This window comes from Sceloporus occidentalis, unplaced genomic scaffold, assembly GCF_023333645.1.
Source record: "Sceloporus occidentalis isolate IW3139 unplaced genomic scaffold, rSceOcc1.0.p SCAF_3, whole genome shotgun sequence".
In the NCBI taxonomy this organism is placed as follows: Eukaryota; Metazoa; Chordata; class Lepidosauria; order Squamata; family Phrynosomatidae; genus Sceloporus; species Sceloporus occidentalis.
The window spans coordinates 104,137,653-104,161,520 of NW_028316983.1; the positions used below are offsets into that span (position 1 = coordinate 104,137,653).

Consider the following 23,868-nt stretch of genomic DNA (forward strand, 5'->3'; position numbering starts at 1 on the left):
ATATCTGGAGGACAAGTCGCTTGATCTATTTTGATGCAGCTTTCTGGGTATTTCAAAAGCTTGAAATTTGATCTTTTTATAAGGCTTTCTAAAGATCAGGGCCAAATAAAGTGTCTCTCTGTCCTCTCAGTGGGGAGCCAAACAATGCAGGGCTCGATCCCAGAATCTGGTGTGAACAGTTTGGATGACATTCAGCCCATTCAGCATCAAAACCAGGGCTTTCTCCTGTAATTTGCAGTCTTTTATAACAATGGAAAAACCCGTTATTACCTGGATGGCTGAAAGCGCTTTCAGCTGGTGGCTGAAAGTGCTTTTCAGCCCGCTTTGATGTGAAAGTGATTTGTGCTATCACTTTCACTTGGGTGACAAATAGGATAAGGATTGGGGAGTGATCCTGTCCCGATCCTGTCCCTGTGTGATAATCTCCTCTGTCAGATTTATAGGTGTCTATTATGATTTCCTGATGAGTTAGAGCAGACCTCCTTTTTGCTTCGCTGCCATTTGGAATTTCAACTTTTCAGCTGAAACTATGCACTATAACTTGGATGACAACCAAAAACACTCTCTCAAATTTATAGGCATCTACAGCAATTTCTTGAAGTGTTATGGCTGGTTACTGAAAAGATCCTCATTTGAAATTTTGACTTGAAATGGGACGGTACAGCCTGGATGAAGATTTTGATATATTTAGCACGATATTTTGATGAGTTTGGGATGTTCCTGATTGACAAATATTAATTCTTATCATTTGTTAATTTGTTTATACACTGGCCAAATAACTCAGGTTACTAGAGGATCTAAAAGTGTAACAAATAAGTGCTGACAATATTCTGGATGAACTAATATTATATTTATGTGATTATTATTTGTTATAAAATTCTTCTATTCTATAAAATTCTGCAACCAGACATCTAAAATAAGACGTTAGATACCAATGGAAATATTTTATAACAATGCAGTCATCTGCTTGTGTTCAGTGTGACTTAATCCTGGGAAAGTATGCATAGGATTACAGTGTAAATTTATAATTTCTTTTAGGAACCAAATAATCGGTTGATGGTTGTTTTAGTAGACAAAGTTAAGATTTTCTAAGATAGCTTCATTTTCATTGTGTTTGTAATAGGATTTACTCCACCTGACGGAAGCTGAACTCAAGAAAATGGGAGTTGAGAATCAATTCCACCGTACACACATTATTTCCAACATCTTGCTTCTTCAAGAAGTAGGAAGAAAACAAGGTGAGAAGTCTATTATATGATGTTAACAAAATTAGGACTTGTAATCCAAACTGGAGTGATTGAAGCTATTTTAATGAAAGGAGGAAAGAGAAAGAAGCACATACCAGAACAGGGATGGCAAGCCTCCTCTGTCTACTTCAAGGAGGGTTTCCATTTGTCCCAGAAAAGCTGGAAAATTCTGGATTGAAGGGACTAAAAAATGTCCTGGACAGTTGAAGTAGTAAATCCTTAGTTTCTCCTTTATTGCAGGCTGATGGGTAGGTTGAAATGTGGCAGTGGCAAGAAAGCAGGAAACGGTGCAAGAAGACTGGGACTAGCAGGAGCCTCATCCTGCCCTGCAGACTGTGGTTGTTATTGCACAGGTGTAGCATTGCCACCTTATTCTTCCATTTCCTCCCCCCTTCACTTGACAGTCCCAAAAGGTGAAAAAATAAAGAAGGCAAGCAGAGTTGGTCTTGTGTTGTGTGCTGATTGTGTTGGTGGCTTTAGCCTAAGGCTAGGCAGCACACTGAAACTTTGGGCCAAGACAGATGGGCGGAGAAACACCGCCCCTGTTTGCTGCACAGCGTTACTGCAGCAACCAAACAGAGCAGTACTGCTGCACAGCGCTATGACGGCACTTCCTCTACAAGATGTGTGGGCGCTCAGATGCCCACATGTCATAGACATGCCCCCGTGTGGGTGCTGCTCGCACGTAGCAGGGCTCGGGAGCATGTGGTTGGTGCGCACTCCCGAGCCCTGCTATCGCCACAAAGACGTTGTTTCCTGGCGGTGTGTACCGGATCTTTGTTTCTGAACAGTCTCAAAAGAGTTACTCTCTGGGGCTGGTTGGAAGTCTCCTTCTCTTCATACCATAGTAGGGGGGAAAGAGGAAAAAAGAGCTCTTAGCTTGGTACTGGTACTAAATTTAAAACATAATGGTAGAAAAAGTGTAATGATTAATGTGTTGAATTTGCACAATTAGAATGCAAATTAATAATATAATTATAATAGTTTGCATAATACACAAATAAGATGCTCAGATATGAGGGACTAGAATATGGCAACCCTGACTTCAGTTGCAAAACCAATGCATCTATTCTTCTATCAATTTGTTTTGTAAAATATTGATAGACGATTCGTTTTGCAACTACCTGCCTCACTGATTGCAAGTAACTGCAAAATCAATGAATCTATCTTCTATCTTTTATCTTTTTTTTAAATCATGTACCCATAGGTCACACCACAAGCACAAAGGCAGTGCTGAGGGGGGGGGGGGGGGAATGGTGGTTCTAGCAAAAACTGAGAAGGGATGGTAAACACCCCTCTGCCATTAGTCCCTCCCCTCCAGAGTCATGCAATTCAGATTTGTCATTCCCACTTGAACTTCCAAAGAACTAATGTCAAGAAAGAGCCTTTTTTCCCTCGTTTGCCTTGCTTCATCGTGATTGAAACCGATCGTAGTAGGATCTGAACCGGTTTCAAATGGGAATGACAGTCATATAACCTGATCAGGAATTCACTTGAAATCATAGTGGGAACGCGGCCTAGATATGATAGACAGATGTTAGAATCCAGTTGGTATAGTAAAAATGCAACCAGCAGCTATACTTTTGCCAAGGTTGCACAACAATGGAGAAGGAAGACAGATCAAATCTGACAGCTCTGAGCAGTCTGTATCTCCAGTGTTTTATCTCTTTCACAGCCTTTCCTCTTCTACTGCCATTGCCTATGCTGGTCTTTACCAGCTGTGTCTTGACTGTACACAAATTTGGCTCAAGATTTCCTACTGGTAGTTTCACCTTCTCTTTGCACTACTCTTTGAACCTGTATTTATTATCTACATCTACTGTACTGAAAGGGACAATTTAGATGGGGGGGGGGGGGGGGAGGAGCTAAGACTCATTGTGCAAAAATGTACCAAACAAATGTGAATACTGACATCCTCTGTAACCTCAGTCCTAGCTTAGGATCAACAAACTTGAAAACTCTCCTTAGGAATGTAGAGGAGAACTGAAAAATAAAACATATAATCCAAGTCCTTGGAGATAAGTGAAGTATGAAATATGTGTGCCTTGGCAATTAGAGCCTTATCAAAAGTATTTCTGTATGCTCTGTAGAAAGTATAACATTCTTTTTCATTTATGTTTTATTTAATGCATTTTCCCCCTTGAACATTACACACACACAGCTTCAAATTCACATGCAATCACAATATTGTTTGTTCTTTTTGTCACTGTTACTACTAATAATTTTGCTGTCTGGGATGTCCCAAAAAGAAAACCGGATTTGTGAGGGATATTGTTCACTTATCTTTGAAAGTGCATTGGCTATCTCCACTGCAAATCTTAGCCCTTAGTGGCCATGCGACAGCAGGGTTTCTACCTACTTTGGGAAAAGCAGGATTGAGCCACTTTTTCCTGCTCATTTGCTCCGGTCCTCAAATTTCTGGACTTATACATGAGTATAATACCTACTATATACTAAGTGCTAGCCACTGCAGAAATCCAGAAGCGTTTCAGTTTGCTAGTAAAGCTGGGTGAGTTTAGCTCTTGATGAAAACAATAGAAATCATGTCAGGTTTAGTTTCTGCTCTTCTACTTTTTGAAATGATACAAGTGAATTATAGACTCTAGCTATAAGAACATAACTATTCCTTGTTTTACAGCATTGCTAGTAATGGAATCAAGCCATGATCAAGCCTGGGAATCTTGCTTCTAAATCAGTCTATTTTCTCAGTTACGTGTGACCACAGGCTGTTTTCACAGCAGGGACTAGTAGCTGTTATCTGGTCTCCAGCTCATAATGGCATGTTTTTGTTTTGTGTCTGTGTTGGATAAAGTGCTGTGTCTAGGAGCAAGAGTACATGATCAGTTACTCTGGGAACACTTTCTTTTCAATACTGGTAGCACTAACTTGGATCATCTTATTATTTTCTTGTAGCCTCTCATTTGCCAAAAGTGTGTATTAGTTGCTCACATAAAGTTCTACTGGTAATGCAAAAACAATGATTTAAAATGACTCTGAACTCCCTCTTCCTGCAATGGGAAGTGTATACCATCTACTCTTTTACCTCAGGCAGCAAAACATCTTGGGCCAGCCCTATAAGGTGGAAATGCTGTCTTCAGTGGCAACCTTGATTTGAACATGATGTACTGTTACATTCTTAGAACTCTGAAAACTGCAATATCTCCCTGCACTTTATTATTATTTTCTAATTGCAAATATTCATCTAGAAACAAGGAACAAATTAATAGGAAGTGCAGCTATATGATGAGTGGTAAAAATGATGCATGACTACTTGATTTGAGTAACTGCCATAGTTATAGAACACTCAGTTATTTGTCGGGGATAACTGAGTATTAATTTCCTTTCCCTTACTCATACTGTATCAGTATGAACACCTTAGATATCATATGATACTGATGTGTATATTTGTCATTTGGGTGTTTTGTATGCATTATTCAGTGTGCTCTTCGGATTAGCATATTTTTAGATATTCTTCATATATTACATTGCAGCATCTTCATCACTAGGTCATAATAACAAAACAAAAAAAAAATAAGGATGCTTTCAGGCTAGACATTTGCCTTAAAACAGCCAACATAGGATTGTCTACTCTTGACTACTCCAGAGTGTCATGCAGACGTGTATCCCATCACTGATAGTTTTTTCAAACTGGAGATGTCATGTATTGAATTTGGGCCTTTCTACACATAAAACATATCCACTTCCACTGAACTATAGTCCCTCTCTGTGGATTATCTACTTTCCCTGGGCATTAATTCTCACTGTTTTTTATTGACAGGTTGTCAAGCTAATCTCTAGATTCAAAATAATTTTTTCTCATTAGGCCATTGCTTCTCACTGAAAAGGGCTTTGCTAGGTAATGTTTATGCTTAATTCATGCCTTAAATCCTGAGTATAACTGACATATACAGGCTGCATCTGCACTGCAGAAATAATCCAGTTTGACATCATTTTAACTGCCATGGCTCAATGCTATGGAATTCTGAGAATTGTAGTTTTGTGAGATATTCCACCTTCTCTATCAGAGAACTCTGGTGCCACAACAAACTACAAATCCCAGAATTCAATAACACTGAGCCATGGCAGTTAAAGTGGTGCCAAATTAGATTATTCCTGCAGTGCAGATGCAGCCATAGACTTACATAAATTGCTGAGTTTGCCTGCAAAATCCACATGAGCCCCATCATTTGCAGGTTATAACCAGTGCCTACAAGTCACAATGGTTACAAGCTATCCTATGATGAGAGGCAGCATTTTGTGGGTACCAGTCACAGAGAAATGCCTTCATAGTCTGCTTCTGGGCTTCCATTAGCCATCTGGGTGGTCACTGTAGGAAACAGGATGCTGAATGTGATAGATTTTCATGTAATTTAGCAGACCTCTTCTTAAATTATTGGACTTGATTGTATACTTTTGTTATAGAATCATAGAATCATACTGCTTTATCACACTAGGGGGAAAACAACAGGCAACATCATAATGAGAGTTAAACAGGAAATGCCTGATGTTTAACATACAACATTTCCTGTTTAATTCTTGTTTAACTCTCGTTTAAATCCTGAGCTGAAAGAGACCTCATGGGCCATTGAGTCCAATCTACTGCTCAATGCAGGTTTCCAACTAAAGCATCCCCAGCAGATAGCTGTCCAATTTATTTTTGAGGACATTCAGAGAAGGAGACTCCACCACCTCTCTATGCAATTAATTGCTGAACCTGAAGGTACAGGAGAGTAGATTTCAATTGAACATTAAAAGGAATTTCTTGACAGTAAAAGTACTGTCAAGAAATTCCTTTTAATCTTCAATTGAAATCTACCCTCCTGTACCTTCAGACTATTAGAACTAGTCTCTGGAGCAACAGAGAACAGTCCTGCCCCCTTTTCTCTGTGACAACCATAAATAAAAGAGTTACTTAGAAAGCCATTAAACTAGAAGAAAGTAATAGTGTTTTGGGGAGCTGTGAATGATTACATAATTCAGGGCTTAATGTGTGAACTACTGTATCTTAATCAACTAGTATTTATTCATTATTTTTTGCAACTGTGGCTGTTTCTTATACATTTTGAAAGAGAGTCTGTCTGGTCACACCTGTTACAGTGAATCCTCTGAACAACACATCCACTGGTCCATACAGAAATCACCTTGAGGCTCATCCTGCTCTTGCAATATTAATAGCTACCTAAAGTACAGAACTGAATGGCAAGCTTTCCCCACCACTTTTAATCCCATATCAGGAAAAGTTTCATCTGCTGAAATTTTTGCATGTCAAGCAGACAGTTGTTAGCCATAGGAGTAGAGCTTATATCATTCATGGTGTTATTCAAGTGCAGAAGCACTTGAAAACAGACAGGACATTGAAATCATGCTCACATCACCCTGCTGTTTTTGTGGAAGAAGAGCATGGTGTTTGACGAGAGCTGGCTCTGACACTAAGCAGTGAGATGGTTGTTTCAGGCAGCAAATGCTGGGAGGAGGCAAGAAGATGTTGGAAAAGAGAGAGAGACCTGTGTCCTGCAGGCTAAAGGCTAGTACTCTTGAGTGTAGTGGTTTATAATGTCTTATTGTCGAAATGTTGAAGAAATTCTTGATTTGCAATCCAAAGGGCTCCCATGTGGAATGGGAAGGATACCATCTTCTTATTTTCCTCAGACAGCAAATGCTTTGGGCTGGCTCTCTGTATGATTTTGGCATTTTCGGTTTGCAGTTGTTGAGAAAGGCAAAACATTTACATTGGCTTTGGGTTTCTGTGTGTTGCTGGGATTTGTGTGCATGAGACTTTCTTTTTTAAATGGTATGCATGGTTATAACTTCTGTTATTTCACATAGCTTTGCCCCCAGTGCCTTAATCCCACTGTTAAGTTTCCTTAACAGCTTTTGAAACTGTGTGGTGATTTTTAATGGTTTTGTGTGATTTGGGGTGTATAGAGGGCTTTCACTAGTGTTTTTTTAGCATCCAGCAATGAATGTCCTGGTATGCTGTTGTTGCCTAGGAGACAGGAACCAGAGCCAAAAGCTCAGCTGATCATCAGCCCCAAGGAGTTGGGAGCTCAGCTGGTCATCTGCAATGAGTGGTCTTCAGGGAAACCCCATCTCAGGAATCTGGGAATCCCATTTTGTAAAGATGTGGACAAATGGCATTCATCTTGGGGACTTTCCTATAGGATTAACAGCACTCAGGACTGCCTTATAATTGGATAGATCAGCACACATCTGTTATGAAAAGGACAACAATGGGCTTATAGGTGGAGATTTTTGGTTGTGTTTGGATATCAGGAGCTGGTAAACTAGGCAGCAGGACCAGCCAGACCATAAGCAGTTGCCTCAGGTGGCAAAAGACAGGAGATGATAGGTTAGAAGAAAGTGGTGTATGCTATATGGTATCTCTTGCAACCCCTAAACTATCCTGCCTTCAGATGCAGTAAAAAAAATACTATCTCATTGCCATGGTGGAAGAAAAATTCAACTGCCCATCTAGTTGGCTTTTATACATGGAATGGGAGGGTCCACCATTTTGTTTTTCATTGTAGGCAATGAAATACTGTACCTTGGATTGGCCCTTGGCACCTGTGTGGTTGGAGGCTGTGTTTGAGATAGTAGTTAAATTTTGTTGGCCAAAATCCTACATCAAAGGCATAACGTTTTGATGTTGCGGCTATGCCCTTGACATGGCACACAACCCTTTTATGAATTGTCACAATGCATATTGGGGCATCCTGCATGGTGTCTTGTGCAATGGAGATTCCTGTTGTGCATCAAATCAACACTTGACATCACTATTTGACCTATTGGTCCTTCTTAATTCACTGAATTTTTTCTCTTTACATTCCTACTCGCACCCTCCGCTCTTGTAGTCAAGGTCTCCTGTCACAGTGTAGGACTACCATTGCCCCCTCCCGAATTCGTCCCTTCTCGCTTGCTGCCCCTTACTCCTGGAACCTTCTTCCCCCACATGCACACCTCATCACTTCTCTACCCAGTTTCAAAACTGAGTTTAAGACTATATTGTTTAGAGAAGCATTCCCAGAAGTGAGCCCCTCTCTGACCCAGGAAGCCTCCTTTTAACCATCCATTAAGAAGCCAAGCTCTTCCTCCAGTCGATCTGCCTTGGTCCAGGCCTCGGAGGTGGAGAAGAACTGCTGGACCTGATCCCATTCCCCACCACCACTCCCCTCTCCTTTTGTGTCATGTCTTCTTAGATTGTAAGCCTGAGGGCAGGGAACCGTCTAACTAAAAGATTGTATGTACAGCGCTGTGTAAATTTACAGCGCTTTATAAATAAAGGTTAATAATAATAATAATAATAATAATAATAATAATAATAATATACTTCAAATGAATGGTTTGTTGTTGTTGAAACCTCAGTACCACATTGTAGTGGTATTATGATTTTTTGTCATGGCAATTAGAATTAAACCCATTTGGGGGGGGGGGGGGAGAATGGAACTTTATGTAATCATTACTAATTCAGGTGAACACTTTACTATTCAGAGTCTTTGGATGTCTTATGGGAATATTGTCTTATGGGAATTTGATCCAATTCTGGATAACTTTTGAGGTAACAAAAGATACAGAGACTGGCATCTGTTCATGTCACATGCAGGCATATGCCCACCTTACACCTGTATTTTTGGGTCATTTCTCAGTTTGGTATTTTCTTTCATGCTCTACCACAACCAAAGCCCCTCCACTCCCAAGGCCTATTCACACTAATGAATTATAGTGCTATTATGTCTCAGTAACTGTGTGGTGTAGTCGCTGAGCGTCGGACTGCAACTCTGGAGTACAATTCCCCACTCAAGCATAAAGGGAGGGTTAGGTCAGGGTTTTGTGGATTTTATTGTTTTTATATTGTGTATCATATAAACTCTGTTGTTACCCTCCTTGATCCCCAAACGGAAGAGGCGGGATATAAATATATTATTATTATTATTATTATTATTATTATTATTATTATTGACACATGGGTGACCTTGGGCAACTCTCAGCCTTAGAGGATGGCAATGGCAAACCCTCTCTGAAGAAACATGCCAAGAAAATCCTATGATAGGTTCGCCTTAGGATCACTATAAGTCAAGAATGACTTGGAGGCACCCAACGGCAGCAACATCTGCCATGTTTCCATCTTATGGAATCCTGGGATTTGTAGTTTAGGAGAGGGGAATATAGAATTCTCAGGCAGAGTACTCCAGTGTCTCACCAAACTATATACCCCAGGATGCAGCCATTGCAATTAAAGTGGAATCATAGTGCTATAATTGTGTGGTATGAATGAACCCTTGTCTATATGGATTTACCCCAAGTACCCCAAGGCTCTCTGCATTCTGCTTAATAGGCACAGGGCCAAAACCTCAAACTGGGTCAAGACTGTCTTCACAGTGCCTGCCCTGGATTTGGGGCTTCTTCCCTTTAACTCACATTTAAATATCTCAACATTTGCTGCAAGGTTTCGGTGTGTTTGAAGTGACAACAGCAGCTGCCTTTTCACTTTCACTTGCAGTCCCTGCAAGTTGCCTGGTACCATCACTGAGAGTGTGAGACACTCTGAGATCAGAATGAGGTGCCCAGTGTCGATAGTGTGCCTGGGAACCTCATTTTGACCTCAGCAGTGGTGATGGGCAACAAACAGGGATTGTGCGGGAAGGCAGATGTTGCCTGTTGTTACTGGAGAAGAGAGCTGGAAATCTGCAAGGTAAGGGATGAATTTGACGCCAGAACACTCCAGGGGCAACCTGGAATATTCTAGCAAGTGTAGATGAGCCCTGGTTCCCAAGAGTCATCGTTTTGCTATGATAATCCCCTCTGAACTGGAGGAGAGTGGTGAGGACATGCGATCTCTGTGGATCCTGAAGAATTTAAGAGACAGATGCCATCAGCCTGCATCTTGCTATGCTCGGGGACTATTGCACAAAAACTGTGAGTCCTAAGGGTGGTGAATTTTTCCTTTTATGCAAAGCTGGGCATTATAAGATCTTAGCCAGAGAGACAATGCATATTTTAGATTAAGGTCTGAAGAAGACAAAAGAGTGGCGAGTACTTGACGTCAATTTAATCTACTGACCAGGATTTCACCTGTTTTATTGCCGGAGGAGTGAGTGACTGTATTTATAACAATCATATAGCAAGAGTCAACTGTCAGGGTCTTGCTGGTGTGAAATGATTGCTCTTGCCTCTCTGCTCTTCAATCTTCTGTGACAAGTTGGATGATGAGGCAGAGGCCTGTTAAAGTGAAAACAATCTACTGTTCAGTGACCCTAACTGTCTCAAAGAAAAAGTAGCAGAAGAAGTCTGAAATCAGCAAAAATTGAAGTACAGTATACTACACCAGCTGTGATACTGCTGAGGGAATTACTTACTTGGCTAGGAAATCAAAACCGAGATAAATAATATAAATGGCTTTTATACCAATGACATTGTGCTGTATTTGAGCAGATTTCTTCATTGTTAGTCTTTGCACACACAGCATTTTGAGATGAGACCTTTACTGGTTTTTGCTTTTAAAAATATATTCAGTATTTTCTGTGCAATTGCACTGTCTCATTCACAGAATTTTAGAGGGGTTCAGACATTTCCAGACAATTTGTAGCCTTCCCCTCTTTTCCCAGAGTTTTCCATCTTTTTTTCTTTCCAAGAAAAAAGTTGTTCAGGAAGAAAAGATTGAATAGCTTCATAATACCTTTTGGGTATTTATGATAGTAGCTCTCGGTCAGGAAACATCTTTTGTATTTTTATATTTGTCACTGATTTTTAGCTTGTAAATTTTAATAAGTTAACGTTGTTCTTGTTTTTAAATGTCTTTTTATTTTTGTAAGCTACTTTAAACATTTTCTTCTTTGGAATTATTATCTGTACCCAAGGTGGCAAGGTTATCAATGCTTACCTGGAGGTAAGTTTCACTGAACTCAAATTTATTTACGTCTGAGTAGACATATGTACAGTTGTTCTGTAGAAATTCACAGCATTCTTCTGTCAGATTTTAAAAACAACATTTCAGATTTTAAAAACAACACTGCCTCAAATATATTATGCTGTTTAAAGGCACGTGGTACCTTACTTCAGTCAGCTAGTATGGTATAGTGGTTTGAGTGTTGGACTACATCTCTGAAGACCAGGGTTTGATTCCCAGCTCAGCCATGAAACCCACTGGATGATCCTAGGCAAGTCACACACTCTCAGCCTCAGGGTAAGGCAGTGGCAAACCTTCTCTGAACAAATCTTGCCAAGGAAACCCCATGATAGATTTGCCTTAGGATCACCATAAGTTGGAAACGACTTGAAGGCGCGCGCGCGCGCACACGCACACACACACACACACACACCTCTTTCCTCAGTACCCTATCATGGTGCATAATACCAAAAGACCAACCAAGTTATTATGGTAGCAGAGGCTGAACATGCTATTGGTACCTCTCCTGAGAGGGTAAATTATAATATACAGGTTGAATCTCCCTTATCTAGAATTCTGAAATATTCCAAAATCCAAAACTGTACACATTGGTGGCTGAAACAGTGACACATTTGCTTTCTGATGATTCAGTGTACATAATCTTTGTTTCATGCACAAAATTATTAAGAATATTATGTATAAAATTACCTTCAGGCTATGTTTATAAGGTGTATATGAAACATAAATGAATTTCATGTTTAGACTTGGGTACCATCTCCAAGATATGTCCATAAATATATATATGCAAATATTGTAAAATATGAAAAAAATCCAAAATCCAAAACACTTCTGGTCTCAAGCATTTTGGATAAGAGAGCCTCAACATATAATAATCGTTTGCAGCCCTTTATAGTAGACACATAAGTGACCACAGGCAGCGTCTGCCTAATGGTAGGCTAGTTCTGCTGCTATAGACATAGTAATAATGTAGAGCGAGGAGGGAAAGGGTTGTTCCAGTAGCTTTCTGTAAGAAAAGTAAAAGATCAAAAGGAACATACTTTAGAATTTTTAAAAAAGGGGGAGGATTTTGTTGGGTTGTTATTGTTGTTAATGAAGTCAAAACTACTAACAAAACTCTGGAACTGATATTACTCAGCAAGATGTCATTGGTATTACTCAGAAAGATACTTTGCTGGACAAGGGAGGAATTATTATTAATGTAGACAGAGTAAAGCCCTTGGGCTTGTGGTTATTGACCCAAGACAAAAGGAAGTAATAGAACAATGTTAAGAACAAACTTTGGGGGGATTACAGATGAAAACACAGCTGCACAATAATGTCAACATTCAAGGAAAGAAAAGAACCACTCATAGAGACAACTATCAGTATGCAGAAGTTTAAAGAAAGTGGCAGTGAAAAGGCATTCCCCCCCTAATTAAATGTTTATTGATTTTTCACAATAAAACACATAATGATGAAAACAACAGCAATTAACTACAAGGGCCAAGGGTATGAATCTGATGAATAGGTATTCTGCAGCAGAATCAGAGAATCAGAGAATTAAATTTAATGAAGAAGGAGCAAATCTGGAAATATAAGTGCTGCATATGGATGGCCAAAAATAGAAAAAGGTGTGGAGTTACCCTTGACGTAAAGCTATAAACAAAATAGAAATACTCTGTTGATCAGCTAGTTCATATATTTATACTAGGTCAAAAACATTAATTTCTAGTTGAAGGCTTAAGAGACTGGCCTGCATTCTCTTCACATGAATGTAAGGTACCGTGTAAGCTACGGCTCAATAGTATATATCTTCTATCAAGCTTCATTTGCAGAAACTTCCTCTCCCTTTCAATTGACAAAACCATGAAAGATTAAGGACAGATGCTCGTGGTGATTATTAGGTCCTTGAAAGTGTGTTTCTCAAGAGCTTGGGGAAATTACTTATTTGGCCTACAAATCCTAGAATCCTCAGCCAATGTGATCATTATAGCTTTCGGTCCTGGGAGATATAATTCCAAAAAGTAAATTTCTGGGGAATTAATAGAAGTATCTGCGGATTCCACTACAGAAAATATCCCCAGCCACTTGACTGTGTTTATTAGTCAAGGACATTAAAGACAGAGGGCATAGCCATTTGAAGAGAATATATGGCCCCGTTTTGAGTAAGGACTTGAAAAATCTGGAGTTCAGGGCTAGGCCAGTGGAAGACAGATTTCAAATTGGTCGATTTATTTTGTTTTCTTATTAGAACAGCAGTCATACAGGAGTGGCTCAGGTGTGCATGGCTTCTGTGTACTTACATGGTGTCTTTGACCACATATTCAACCCAATAATTTATTTGCAGTAATATGAGTTAGATTACAACGCTTGCACATCCACTGATACATGCCTGGTTATTCCCACATAAAACCCACATGCTTTGATTATCACAATTGGGGAGCATCTAAGTTATTATTATTGTTGAACCATTAGGAGTGAAGAACTCAATGTGATCTAGTACAAATCACCCTTAATGATCAGGATGTGTTCTGATCACTTCTGGGCAAGATAGTAGGATTACATTTGGCGTCTGTAGTACATCTAATACAGGAGTGTACAAAGCCCACAGTTCCAAAAATACACTCCTAAATCTCTAGAGCCCCCTCCTCACAAAAGCTGATAGACCCTTGGTACTTGAAATAGCTAGCACCGCTTGTTGCGGCAACCAAGATGCTCCCACACCTTTCCACATTCATTCATTCCACCTCCTCACTGCAGTATCTGCTTAACTTAACTTTTTTGCTGCCTCAGTCCCTGGTAGCAATCTTACTGGGCCTTCCAAACTCTCCCATCCCTCATTCAACCCCCTCTTGCTTGAATCCCTGCTTTAAAACCTCTTACCTCAGGCCCCTTCAATAGATCCCTGTTATTTCAAATCTTTGCTCAACTTCCTTCAGAAATTGTATGAGTCCCTTTGAATGTGGCCTCCCAACCCCACTGCAGTTGCCCGCCCTAATATAATGTCTTTAACCTCCTGTGCTTTCTGTGTGCTGTAGCATCCTACCAAGAGTAAAGGAGGTATCTCCAGTAACTTTGACACATATCCTAAGAAAGCCACATGGAATATGCTGTTTATGGTGATTTTAAAGAAATTACTTTCTATGCTTTAACTGAGATTCTATTTTTGTTTCTGTTACTGTTGTTTGAGTGGCTATGGCCACCCTAAAGGACCCAATCACAGGGTTTTCTGAGGTGGAGAGAGAGTGACCTGCCCAAGGCCACCTAGTGAGTTTCCATGGCCAAATGGGGATTCAAACTCTGATCTTCAGAGTTGTAGGACTTTATCGCACCCGTTTTCCCCCCACCGTTACAGGTACAGAAAGAGGACGCTCGTGTGCGTGCGTGACCTGCCAAAAATGGATTGTACCGCACAGCAAAGCATCCCCCAAAAGGCCCTGTTCCGTTCCGTGGCACCAGGCTATCCCCGTTCAGTGCTGACGGGCACCATTTTGCTAGGTCAGAAGACTTCCAACCAGAACAATTTACACGCCACTGCTGTGGACCCTGTGAGAGTGAGAGTCATTGTTGTAGCGATAGGCGAGGAACAAAATGGCAGGTGTAAAGATGCACTGGAAGCCGCAGACCCAACCCTGCATGCAGGCGGTTCAGGACTTTGGTCAAACAAAGACAAAGAAACAAAAGCATACACCAGCCTCCAAAGGTGCAAATAGACTGAAGCTTGCATGCTGGAACATCAGAACCATGCAAGATTCTGCAGATAGTGGACGTCCTGAGTGTCATTCTGCTCTAATAGCCCATGAACTGTCACGACTTAAGATTGACATCGCTGCTCTTAGTAAAGTTCGTCTCCACGAGGAAGGCAGCCTTAAAGAACACGGTGCCGGCTACATACTCTACTGGTCTAGCAAACCGAAAACTGAAAAACATCTTTCAGGTGTAGGCTTTATGATCAAAAACTCCATTGCTTCCAAACTTGAAACCTTGCCAACAGGACACTCTGACCGCATTATCTCCTTATGCCTCCCACATGTTGTTCTTTTCGGTATATATGCCCCAACAATGCAAGCCATCCCTATGGAGAAAGACAAATTCTACTCAGACCTACACCACAAAAAGTCCTTGCAGAAGACAAAATCATTATCCTTGGTGACTTCAGTGTCAGAGTAGGAAAGAACTTCAAAGCCTGGAAAGGTGTTTTAGGCAAGCATGGTGTTGGAAACTGTAATGATAACGGTTGCCTTCTGCTAGTTGATAATCCTGCTACATGAAGGCCAGCACAGTCAAGTCAGATATGGCGATGCTCTTTCAGAGCCCTTTTTAATAACTAACGGACTGAAACAAGGTTGTGTTCTCGCTCCAACTCTATTTACAATCTTCTTCGGCATGATGCTTCAAAGGGCTATGGCAGATCTCGAAGAAGAAGGTGGCATTTATATATGTTACCGTACTGATGGTAGCTTGTTTAACTTAAGCCGTCTGAGGGCTCACACCAAGACTCTAAACTATCTAGTCCGTGAGCTGCTTTTTGCTGACGATGCTGCCCTCGTTGCCCATAAGGAAGCAGCTCTGCAGCGCCTAACATCTTGCGTTGCTACAGCTGCAGAGCTCTTTGAGCTGGAAGTCAGCCTGAAGAAATCAGAAGTTCTCTACCAGCCTGCACCGCAGGAAGAACACTACCATCCCCACATCACTGTAGGCAAATCTGTGCTTAAGTCTGTTCAACAGTTCAGCTACCTGGGAAGCATCATCTCCTCAGACGCCAAGATTGATAAAGAGATCGATCACAGACTAGCAAAGGCATATAGTGCATTTGGAAGGCTTCACAAAAGAGTCTGGAGTAACAAACACTTGAGGCGAAGCACAAAAATCAATGTGTATAATTGTACTGTCTATTCTCCTCTATGGGTCTGAAACATGGGTCACCTATCGCCAACACCTACCAGGCCTCGAATGCTTTCATCAGCACTGTTTACGCACAATTCTAAATATACACTGGACTGACTATGTGACAAATGTTGGTGCCCTTGAGCAAGCTGGGATCACCAGCATTGAGGCCATGCTATTGAGGACGCAGCTGCGCTGGGCAGGACACGTTTCTAGGATGAAGGACCATCGCCTCCCAAAAATAGTATTCTATGGTGAACTTGCCATGGGTCAGCATAAGAGGGGCGCTCCAAAGAAGAGATGCAAGGACTTCCTGAAATAACGCCTCAGGCTTGGCTAAATCGATCACCAACAATGGTCTGCCCTGGCCTCGCATCTGGAGGCATGGAGACGCACTATCCACGATGCTGCAGCCTTTTTTGAGAACTCACGCTGAACGAGTCTCGAAGAGAAACAACAACGCAGAAAGAACCACAACCCAGAAACATCACCCAAGGAGACTTTCCGCTGTGCTTTCTGCAACCGGACTTGTTTATCTCGTATTGGCCTTTTTAGTCATCAGTGCGCTTGTAGAAAGCGTGGGATGAGTCCTTCCTGAATCTTCGTTCACAAAGTAAAGCCAGAGAGAGACATACTCAAATCCACAGTGTAATTATGACCCAGATCCAAATTCAGTTGTTGTTCCACAGGACCACACAGATTAAGGCTGCAGAACTTTTCTTATCTGAAAGGGTTATCTTATATTAGTTTGTGCTACATATTTACAGTACACCTACCATGTAGTATACACTCTATCCTGTGTTAATCCTGTATAAATAGCATACTACCATATTTTCCGGTGTATAAGACGAGGGGGGGATATAAGACGACCCCCAACTTTTAAAAGAAAATTGTAGGCTTTAGCCTATACTCAGAGTATAAGGCTACCCCTCCTCCTGAGAGGCCGGCAGCCCCAAGAGCGCACATGCCAGCTTCTCAGGGGCCTCCGAAGGCCCCTCAAAAGCTGGCGCGGGGCTGCCGGCTTCTCAGGCCTCCGGGGGCTTGAGAGGCCGGCAGCCCCGAGAGCGTGCGCGCCGGCTTCTAAGAGGCCTCCGAAGGCCCCTCAGAAGCCGGCATGAGGCTGCAGGCTTCTCAGGCCTCCGGGGGCTTGAGAGGCTGGCAGCCCCGAGAGTGCACGCGCCGGCTTCTCAGGGGCCTCTGAAGGCCCCTCAGAAGCTGGCGCAGGGCTGCAGGCTTCCCAGGCCTCCAGAGACCTGAGAAGTTGGTGGCCGAGTGCGCTCACCCGGCATATAAGACGGCCCCCGACTTTTGACCCAATTTTCAAGGGTCAAAATGTTGTCTTATACGCCGGAAAATACGGTACTTTATCTGAATACATAGGTGTATGAAAGCTCATATCTTTCTCCAGTCTTAGAAATAAACAAGGCTGCAGCATAATTGCTAAAATTGTTTAAAAGACTATTTTTCTTTTTCCTTGTTAGACTGTCTGTGGCATTTCTTATCTCAAAATTAATGTTTTCTTTGGATGTTATTTTTAAAGTATTGTAAATATGCTGTATAATCACATAATTGTAAAATTTTGGAAGTTCTTATGAAAATGTATTTTGTAGTACATACCACTAACCTATATTTCATTGTCACAGACACAAACTTCAGAATTATATAGTCTTCCACATACCCCACTGCTATGAGATGATCAAAATAATTTTGTTTCCATTTTCAGTTAATTATGGTTTGTTGTTATGGCTGTTCCCACATCTAGTTTTAAACCATGGTTTAACTGTAGGTGCAAGCTGCAGAATTTATGTGTTCTCCATATCCCCATTCTTTCTCTGGATCAGCTTTTAGGTTGTACATTAGCTCCTATTTTCAGTTAATTATAGTTTATTATAATTGTTCATGTAGTGGAACCAGGGAGAGCCAACGCAGCATAGTAGTTTGAGTGTTGGACTGTGAATCTGGAGACTGGATTTTTCCAGACACAGTGTATGAGGATTAAGTGAACTATTCTGGGGTGGAGCATTCTTGATTGGGCAATTAAGAAGGATTGATTGTACAGAAGATCTGTTCTTGGAATTGGCTTGGAGCTGTATGCATTTGTAGACTCCGCTTGGGCAATTGCAGTTCAGATGTTACCACTAAAATACTATTATTTTGCACAAATTGTCATTCATTTTAATTATGGGTTAGGGAAATAGAAAAAGAACTGTAAGACATGAGGTGGAGTGTTGTTCTACAACATTGTTTACATGCACACATGCACACACCCAACAGTTCTGCATGCTTGCAACACCATAAACAACCATTGCTGGTTAAAACCGAAGCAAAAAGTTTCTAAGCTACCGCCTTGCAGTTGAACCGGAAGAGTGGAGAGGGAGAATTCATAAGCCTCTGACATTTTCAGGAATAGCTACATCAAGTTCACCATTGTGCCCAAACCTGAGCAAAATGTGGTTAACACAAAAAAGACTGCTTTAAAATTACTGATCTGGGAAACAAGAAAACTTCCAGATGCAGGCAAAGACCTACTACTACTTGAAACTGGAATAGAAATGCTGCCATATGCATCACCATTGAAGCCCCTTGTTGGTAATGCTAATGGTGAGCAACACAGAGCCAGCTACTTCACAGGTATCTGGCTCTGAGACGTGTTTCCTCACAACCATGCACAGTGGGCCCTTGGTATCCGCTAGGGTTTGGTTCCAGGATCCCCTGTGGATACCAAAATCTGTGGATGCTCAAGTCCCATTAAATATAATGGCATAGTAAAATGATATCCCTTATATAAAAAGGGGACAAAATCAAGGTTTGCTTTTGGGAATTTATATTTTTAAATAATATTTTCAAGCCATAAATAATTGAATCCGTGGATACAGAGGACTGACTATATTTGAAAACCATTGGCTCTCCTGTGGCCCCCCAGAGTGTCACTTCCTAATGCCTAACTTCGCCCTGCCTAATGATAGGGCTGGCCCTACTGCTTCAATTCTGGCATTAATATAGCAGGGGAAGGCAACCAGTCAGATATTGAGGATTGATGGGTGATCTAAATTGCCCTTTCCCTTAATCCCTTTTCCTTAATCCAATGATGGGAAAACACTCAAGTGAGAGCTGCTGTTTGTTTATTGGCTTTGTCACCTGCTGTTTTAATTAAGCAAGCTTATGTGCCCCTTTGGTTGGCAGAGTGGATGCTTTTTGAACATTAAGAGCCCCACACTGTCTCACAAAAGACTGGATGCCAATAAAAGAGAGACTCTCCAGCCTCTGTAAAATTAGCTTTCCTTACATTCTGGTTAGAATCAGTGGCAGAAATTTACACTTATCTTAAATTTGTTTGCAGAGTGAAGTGAAATTATTTTGGGGACTCTAGTGATATGACTCTGGAGACCAGGGTTCAATTCCCTGCTTGGCCATGAAATGCCCTGGATTTCTCCATCACCACATCTCAAATCAATTTATTTTCTTTCTATCAGTTTTCTTCACTGTGCATCTCTCACATCTGTACGTGGTGATAGGAAATACAACAGTTTGGATGGTCCTAACTTTGGTGTTCAGTTTTAATACTTTGCACCTGAAGATCTTGTCTAGTTCTTTCATAGCTGCCATTCCTATTCCTAGGTTTCTTCTGACTTAACTGCAGTCCCAAAGTATGGGAAATCTGAAAGAGAGCCAATGTGAGGTCGTGTTTTGAGTGTTAGTATGACTCTGGAGACCAAGGTTCGATTCCCTGCTTGGCCATGAAATCTACTTGATGACCCTTGGCAAGTACCACTCTCAAGGGCAATCCCCTCTCTGAAAAAACTTGCCAAGAAAAACCCATGATACACATCAAGAACAACAATGCCTTAAATCCCATCTCCCCTGGCCAGGCTGCATATGGGAGTCTTGGAGCAATGGTTCCCCAAATGGCAGAGCATGACAAAGAAGCATGAATTTATATTTATATGAGTGTTTTAGCATTTGTTTTGTCATGTCCTCCATTTTTCTTGTATGTCCTATATTTTGAGTGCCTTGTGATTAGGACATCTGGTCACCCTGGGCAGGGTGTGTGTGTGGTGAATTTAGGCTGGTGTTGTTGTTGTTGTTGTTACTGTATGCCTTCAGGTTGTGTCTGAGGGGATTTAGGCAGATGTCGTTGTTGTTGTGCCTTCAGGTTGTATGTTTGGTCTCAAATTTGTTCCACATTTTGTCCCTGGTAATAGTGAACAATTATGGCAACCCTATATCTGAGGGGATTTAGGCAGTTGTTATTGTGTGCCTTCAAGTTGTGTCTGAGGGGATTTAGGTAGGTGTCGTTGTTGTGTGCCTTCAGGTAGTATCTGAGGGGATTTAGGAAGGTGTTGTCAATGTTGTGTGCCTTCAGGTCTTGTCTGAGGGGATTTAGGGAGCTGTTGTTATGTGCCTTCAGACTGTGTCTGAGGGGATTTAGGCAGGTGCTGTTGTGGTTGTGTGCCTTCAGGACCTGTTTAAGGGGATTTAGGCAGATGTTGTCATTCTTGTGTGCCTTTCCCACTATATGATGTGTGATTGTAGAAGGGACCTCCTCCTCCTCTGAGGCATGGTGGAGGCGTTGTGGCAGCAGCAGCAGCAGCAATAGCGCCTGGTGGTGGCTGCGGCGGGGGCTCGGCCATGAATCAGCCATGGAGGCGGGGTGGGGCTGGACGGGGAGCCCTGCTCAGCCACTGGCCCAGCCTTCGCCTTCGCCTCCAGGGCCAAAAGGGCTGCTGAGGGGAACGAGGGAAGGGAAGGGTTGGGAGACATGGCCGCCCTGCACTCAGCAGCCCCTCTCTCCTGCTGCTGAATCAGAAAAGGTAATAACGGTGCTGGGCTTTTGGGAAAGATGAATTCCTTCAGAGATCGAGGATGAAGCCACACTGGAGCAATAACACGGTTTGGCAGCGCTTTAATTCTTTGTCTGGCTCTTTGCTATGGAATTCTGGGTGTTAGAGTTGGTTGTGGGGAGCGGCCCCACAACAAACTCCAACTCCCAGAATTCCATAGCAAAGAGCCAGACAAAGAATTAAAGCGCTGCCAAAACGGGGTATTACTATAGTTTGGATTCTGGATCTCCTTCCAAGTTGTCTGTGGCGACCCTCATGGAGTTTCCTTGCCAAATTTGTTTATAGAGGTTGCATCTACGTTGTAGAAACAGTGCAGTCTGACACTGCTTTTAAGTTTTCTTGGCTCCATACTATGGCATCCTGGGATTTGTAGTTTATAACAAGGTCATCTTTAGCCTTCTCTGCCCAGGAATGGCTGAGAAAGTGTGACTTGCCTTAAGGTCACTCAGTGGGTTTCCATGGCTGAGCTGGGACTTGAACCCTGGTCTTCAGAGTCCTAGTCCAGTGTTCTAACCATTATCCCACCCTGGTGCCTTGGCAAACTACAAATCCCAGGCTTTGTGTCGGATGGGATTTGTAGTTTCAAAAGGTCTGGTGCCTCACAAAACTACACATCTCCAGATTCTGTAGGATGGAGCCCTGGCAGTGAAAGTGGTGTCAAAGTGCACCCAAATGCATTCTCTGGATGCTGGGAAGACAGAAGGGGGGGATCAGGAGTAAGGTTCAGGATGTGCTGGTGGAGATGTTATGAACTTGTTGGGCTATGTAAACAAATCTGATAGGAGGCAGAGAAAGGGAGGGATGGCTGAGCCTTTCAATGCCCTGCCTGTGTGGTTTCCCCCCCTCCTTCAGCTGTGCCTTTCTTTCCCCAGATCTCCATCTCTGCAATTACAGTGAGTTATTAGGTAGGTGTGGAGTTTAGGACAGCTTCGTCAGGGAGGTATGGCTGTCATTCCCGCATAGGCAAGATTATTTATTGCAGAATATTTACTCTCTGGACATTTTGAACTACTAGGACTCCGGGGAGACCACAGTTCGATTCCCAGCTCAGCTATGAAACCCACTGGGTGACTCTGGGCAAGTCAGACTCTCTCAGCCTCAGGGGAAGAAGGCAGTGGCAAACCTTCTCTGAACAAATCTGGCTAAGAAACCCCCATTCTCTCAGCTTCGGGGAATGGCCATGGCAAAACCCCTCTGAAGAAACTTGGCAAGAAAACCCCTTAGGGTTGCCATAAGTTGGAAATGAGTAGAAGGCACACAGCAACTACAAAAGCCGGGCTCTTGTACAGTGTGGAGTTCACTCCCAGGTAAACGCATGCATATCGGGTTGCACACCACTTCAGCCTTCTCATCTCAGTTGGCTTTGGGCAAAAGTGGATTATTTGTAACTCTTTCAAGGCACTTTGATGGGGTGTAAATATATTTACCACTGCCTTCCAGTGTGGTTTGAGATTTGTACATAGATTGAATATTCTTATTTTCCTCCCAAATTAACATGAACACCAAAATAGGATACTAGGTGACTCACAAAATAGAATCACTTTTAAAGTCCGTGATTATTTTACGGAGATTTGGACCTTGCCAGATATTATAAATTATGTTAGAGTTGGAGATGATCAGTGGTCATCCGATAAAATTTATAGTGAACTGTGCATTTTTTTTGCTCATTATCACGATTGTTGCTGTTGGTCATTTTTTGCCTTGAAGTCATTTCCAACTTAAGGCTGTGCTAAGGCAAACCTATGCTGGGTTTTTCTTTTTGGATTTCTTCAGAGGGACTTTGCCATTGCCATCCTCTGAGGCTGAGAGAATGTGATATGATACCCTGGGCCCTTGTAGTTAATTGTTGTTTTTGTCATTGTTCTACAGACTTTATGTGTTTTATTGTAAAAGCTCAATACAAAATTAATTAGAAAAAAAGAGAATGTGATATGATGAGTTATAAAATATTCCAAATTGAACATTTTTTCTTTCCTTACTTAGTGTTGCTGTGTTTTCATGATCATTCTGACTGGTTGAGTTAATCACTAGGGGTTCAAGTGTTTGCAATTCTTTGCATGGGGGGCAGAGTAGATTGATTTCTATGGCTTATCAATATATTGATCCTATAATTTATTGGCAGAAACGCCTGGTTCCCATTCCATACTGTAACTGATCTTGAGTACATGTAACTGCAACAGACATACTTCATTTCCTTGCCTTGTCTATGGATCCTCGTCTCTTTCATGTACTGACATAATGCTATGGCAAACTAATAATGCTGTAGCAATAACAATAAGACTATTAGCTTGACTATGTTCTTTAGTGACAAGTGCCTTCTACCATTCCTGTCGTGCTTGCCTTTCCAATAATGCACACAACTGGTTGTAATTATTATGCAAGGAACAAACAATTCACTTTTAGACATCTTTAAAGCACCCCCATATGTTGCACATTGTGTTGGTGCTCTTCCTGTCAGTTGTGATTAATTTGGGTAAGGGTGCTTTTCGTTTCAGAAGAGATTAATAATGGGGAGGTTTGCTGACTAAATTGTCAGCCATGGTGTGTGCTGAGTCCTAAGAATGCATTAAAAACAACATCACTACATTACTCTCATGGCTGAGATGTGATGGAATTTCCCCATTAAACATCCCGGCTGATTCTCTCTGTGCAGAGGCAAACTGGCATGGATATCTGAATCAACAAAGCTTTCCTCTGTGAAGTAAGATTTCTTTAAAATGCAGTTTTGAGAAACCTTGAAAGCAGCTGATTTATTCTTGTCCTAAGGCATTGTAAGTCAAATAATATATGTTGCTTCTTGTCCCCAACCCATATTTGTTTACTCTGATGGATCCAGATTACCTTATTGTCAAATGAGCTAGGTAGCCTTGACAGTGTTTTGGATAAGGCTCAGCTTTGGAAGGCAGGGGCTTTGGGAAGGGGACAGGCTTCCCACCTAATCTTCTTGGAAAGTTAGTAAACAGCGAGCGAGTGAGAGAGAAGTGGGTTGCCTTGTAGCTGTGCTGACAAC

At 41.8% G+C, this 23,868-nt stretch overlaps 1 protein-coding gene across 5 annotated transcripts in view; it reads left to right on the plus strand.

Annotated features, from left to right (window-relative positions):
• Window positions 1-23,868, plus strand: part of BCAR3 (BCAR3 adaptor protein, NSP family member) — a 143,212-nt gene that overhangs the window by 7,306 nt on the left and 112,038 nt on the right. For 2 of the 5 annotated variants that reach the window (XM_089515717.1, XM_089515722.1), the window contains exon 2: window positions 1,124-1,238. In XM_089515717.1, coding sequence (XP_089371843.1) covers window positions 1,124-1,238 — 115 coding nt within the window. Of the gene's footprint in view, window positions 1-1,123; window positions 1,239-20,741; window positions 20,829-21,741; window positions 21,764-21,786; window positions 22,166-23,868 lie in introns of those variants that run through there. The other 3 variants (XM_089515718.1, XM_089515720.1, XM_089515719.1) reach the window with 3 other exon arrangements.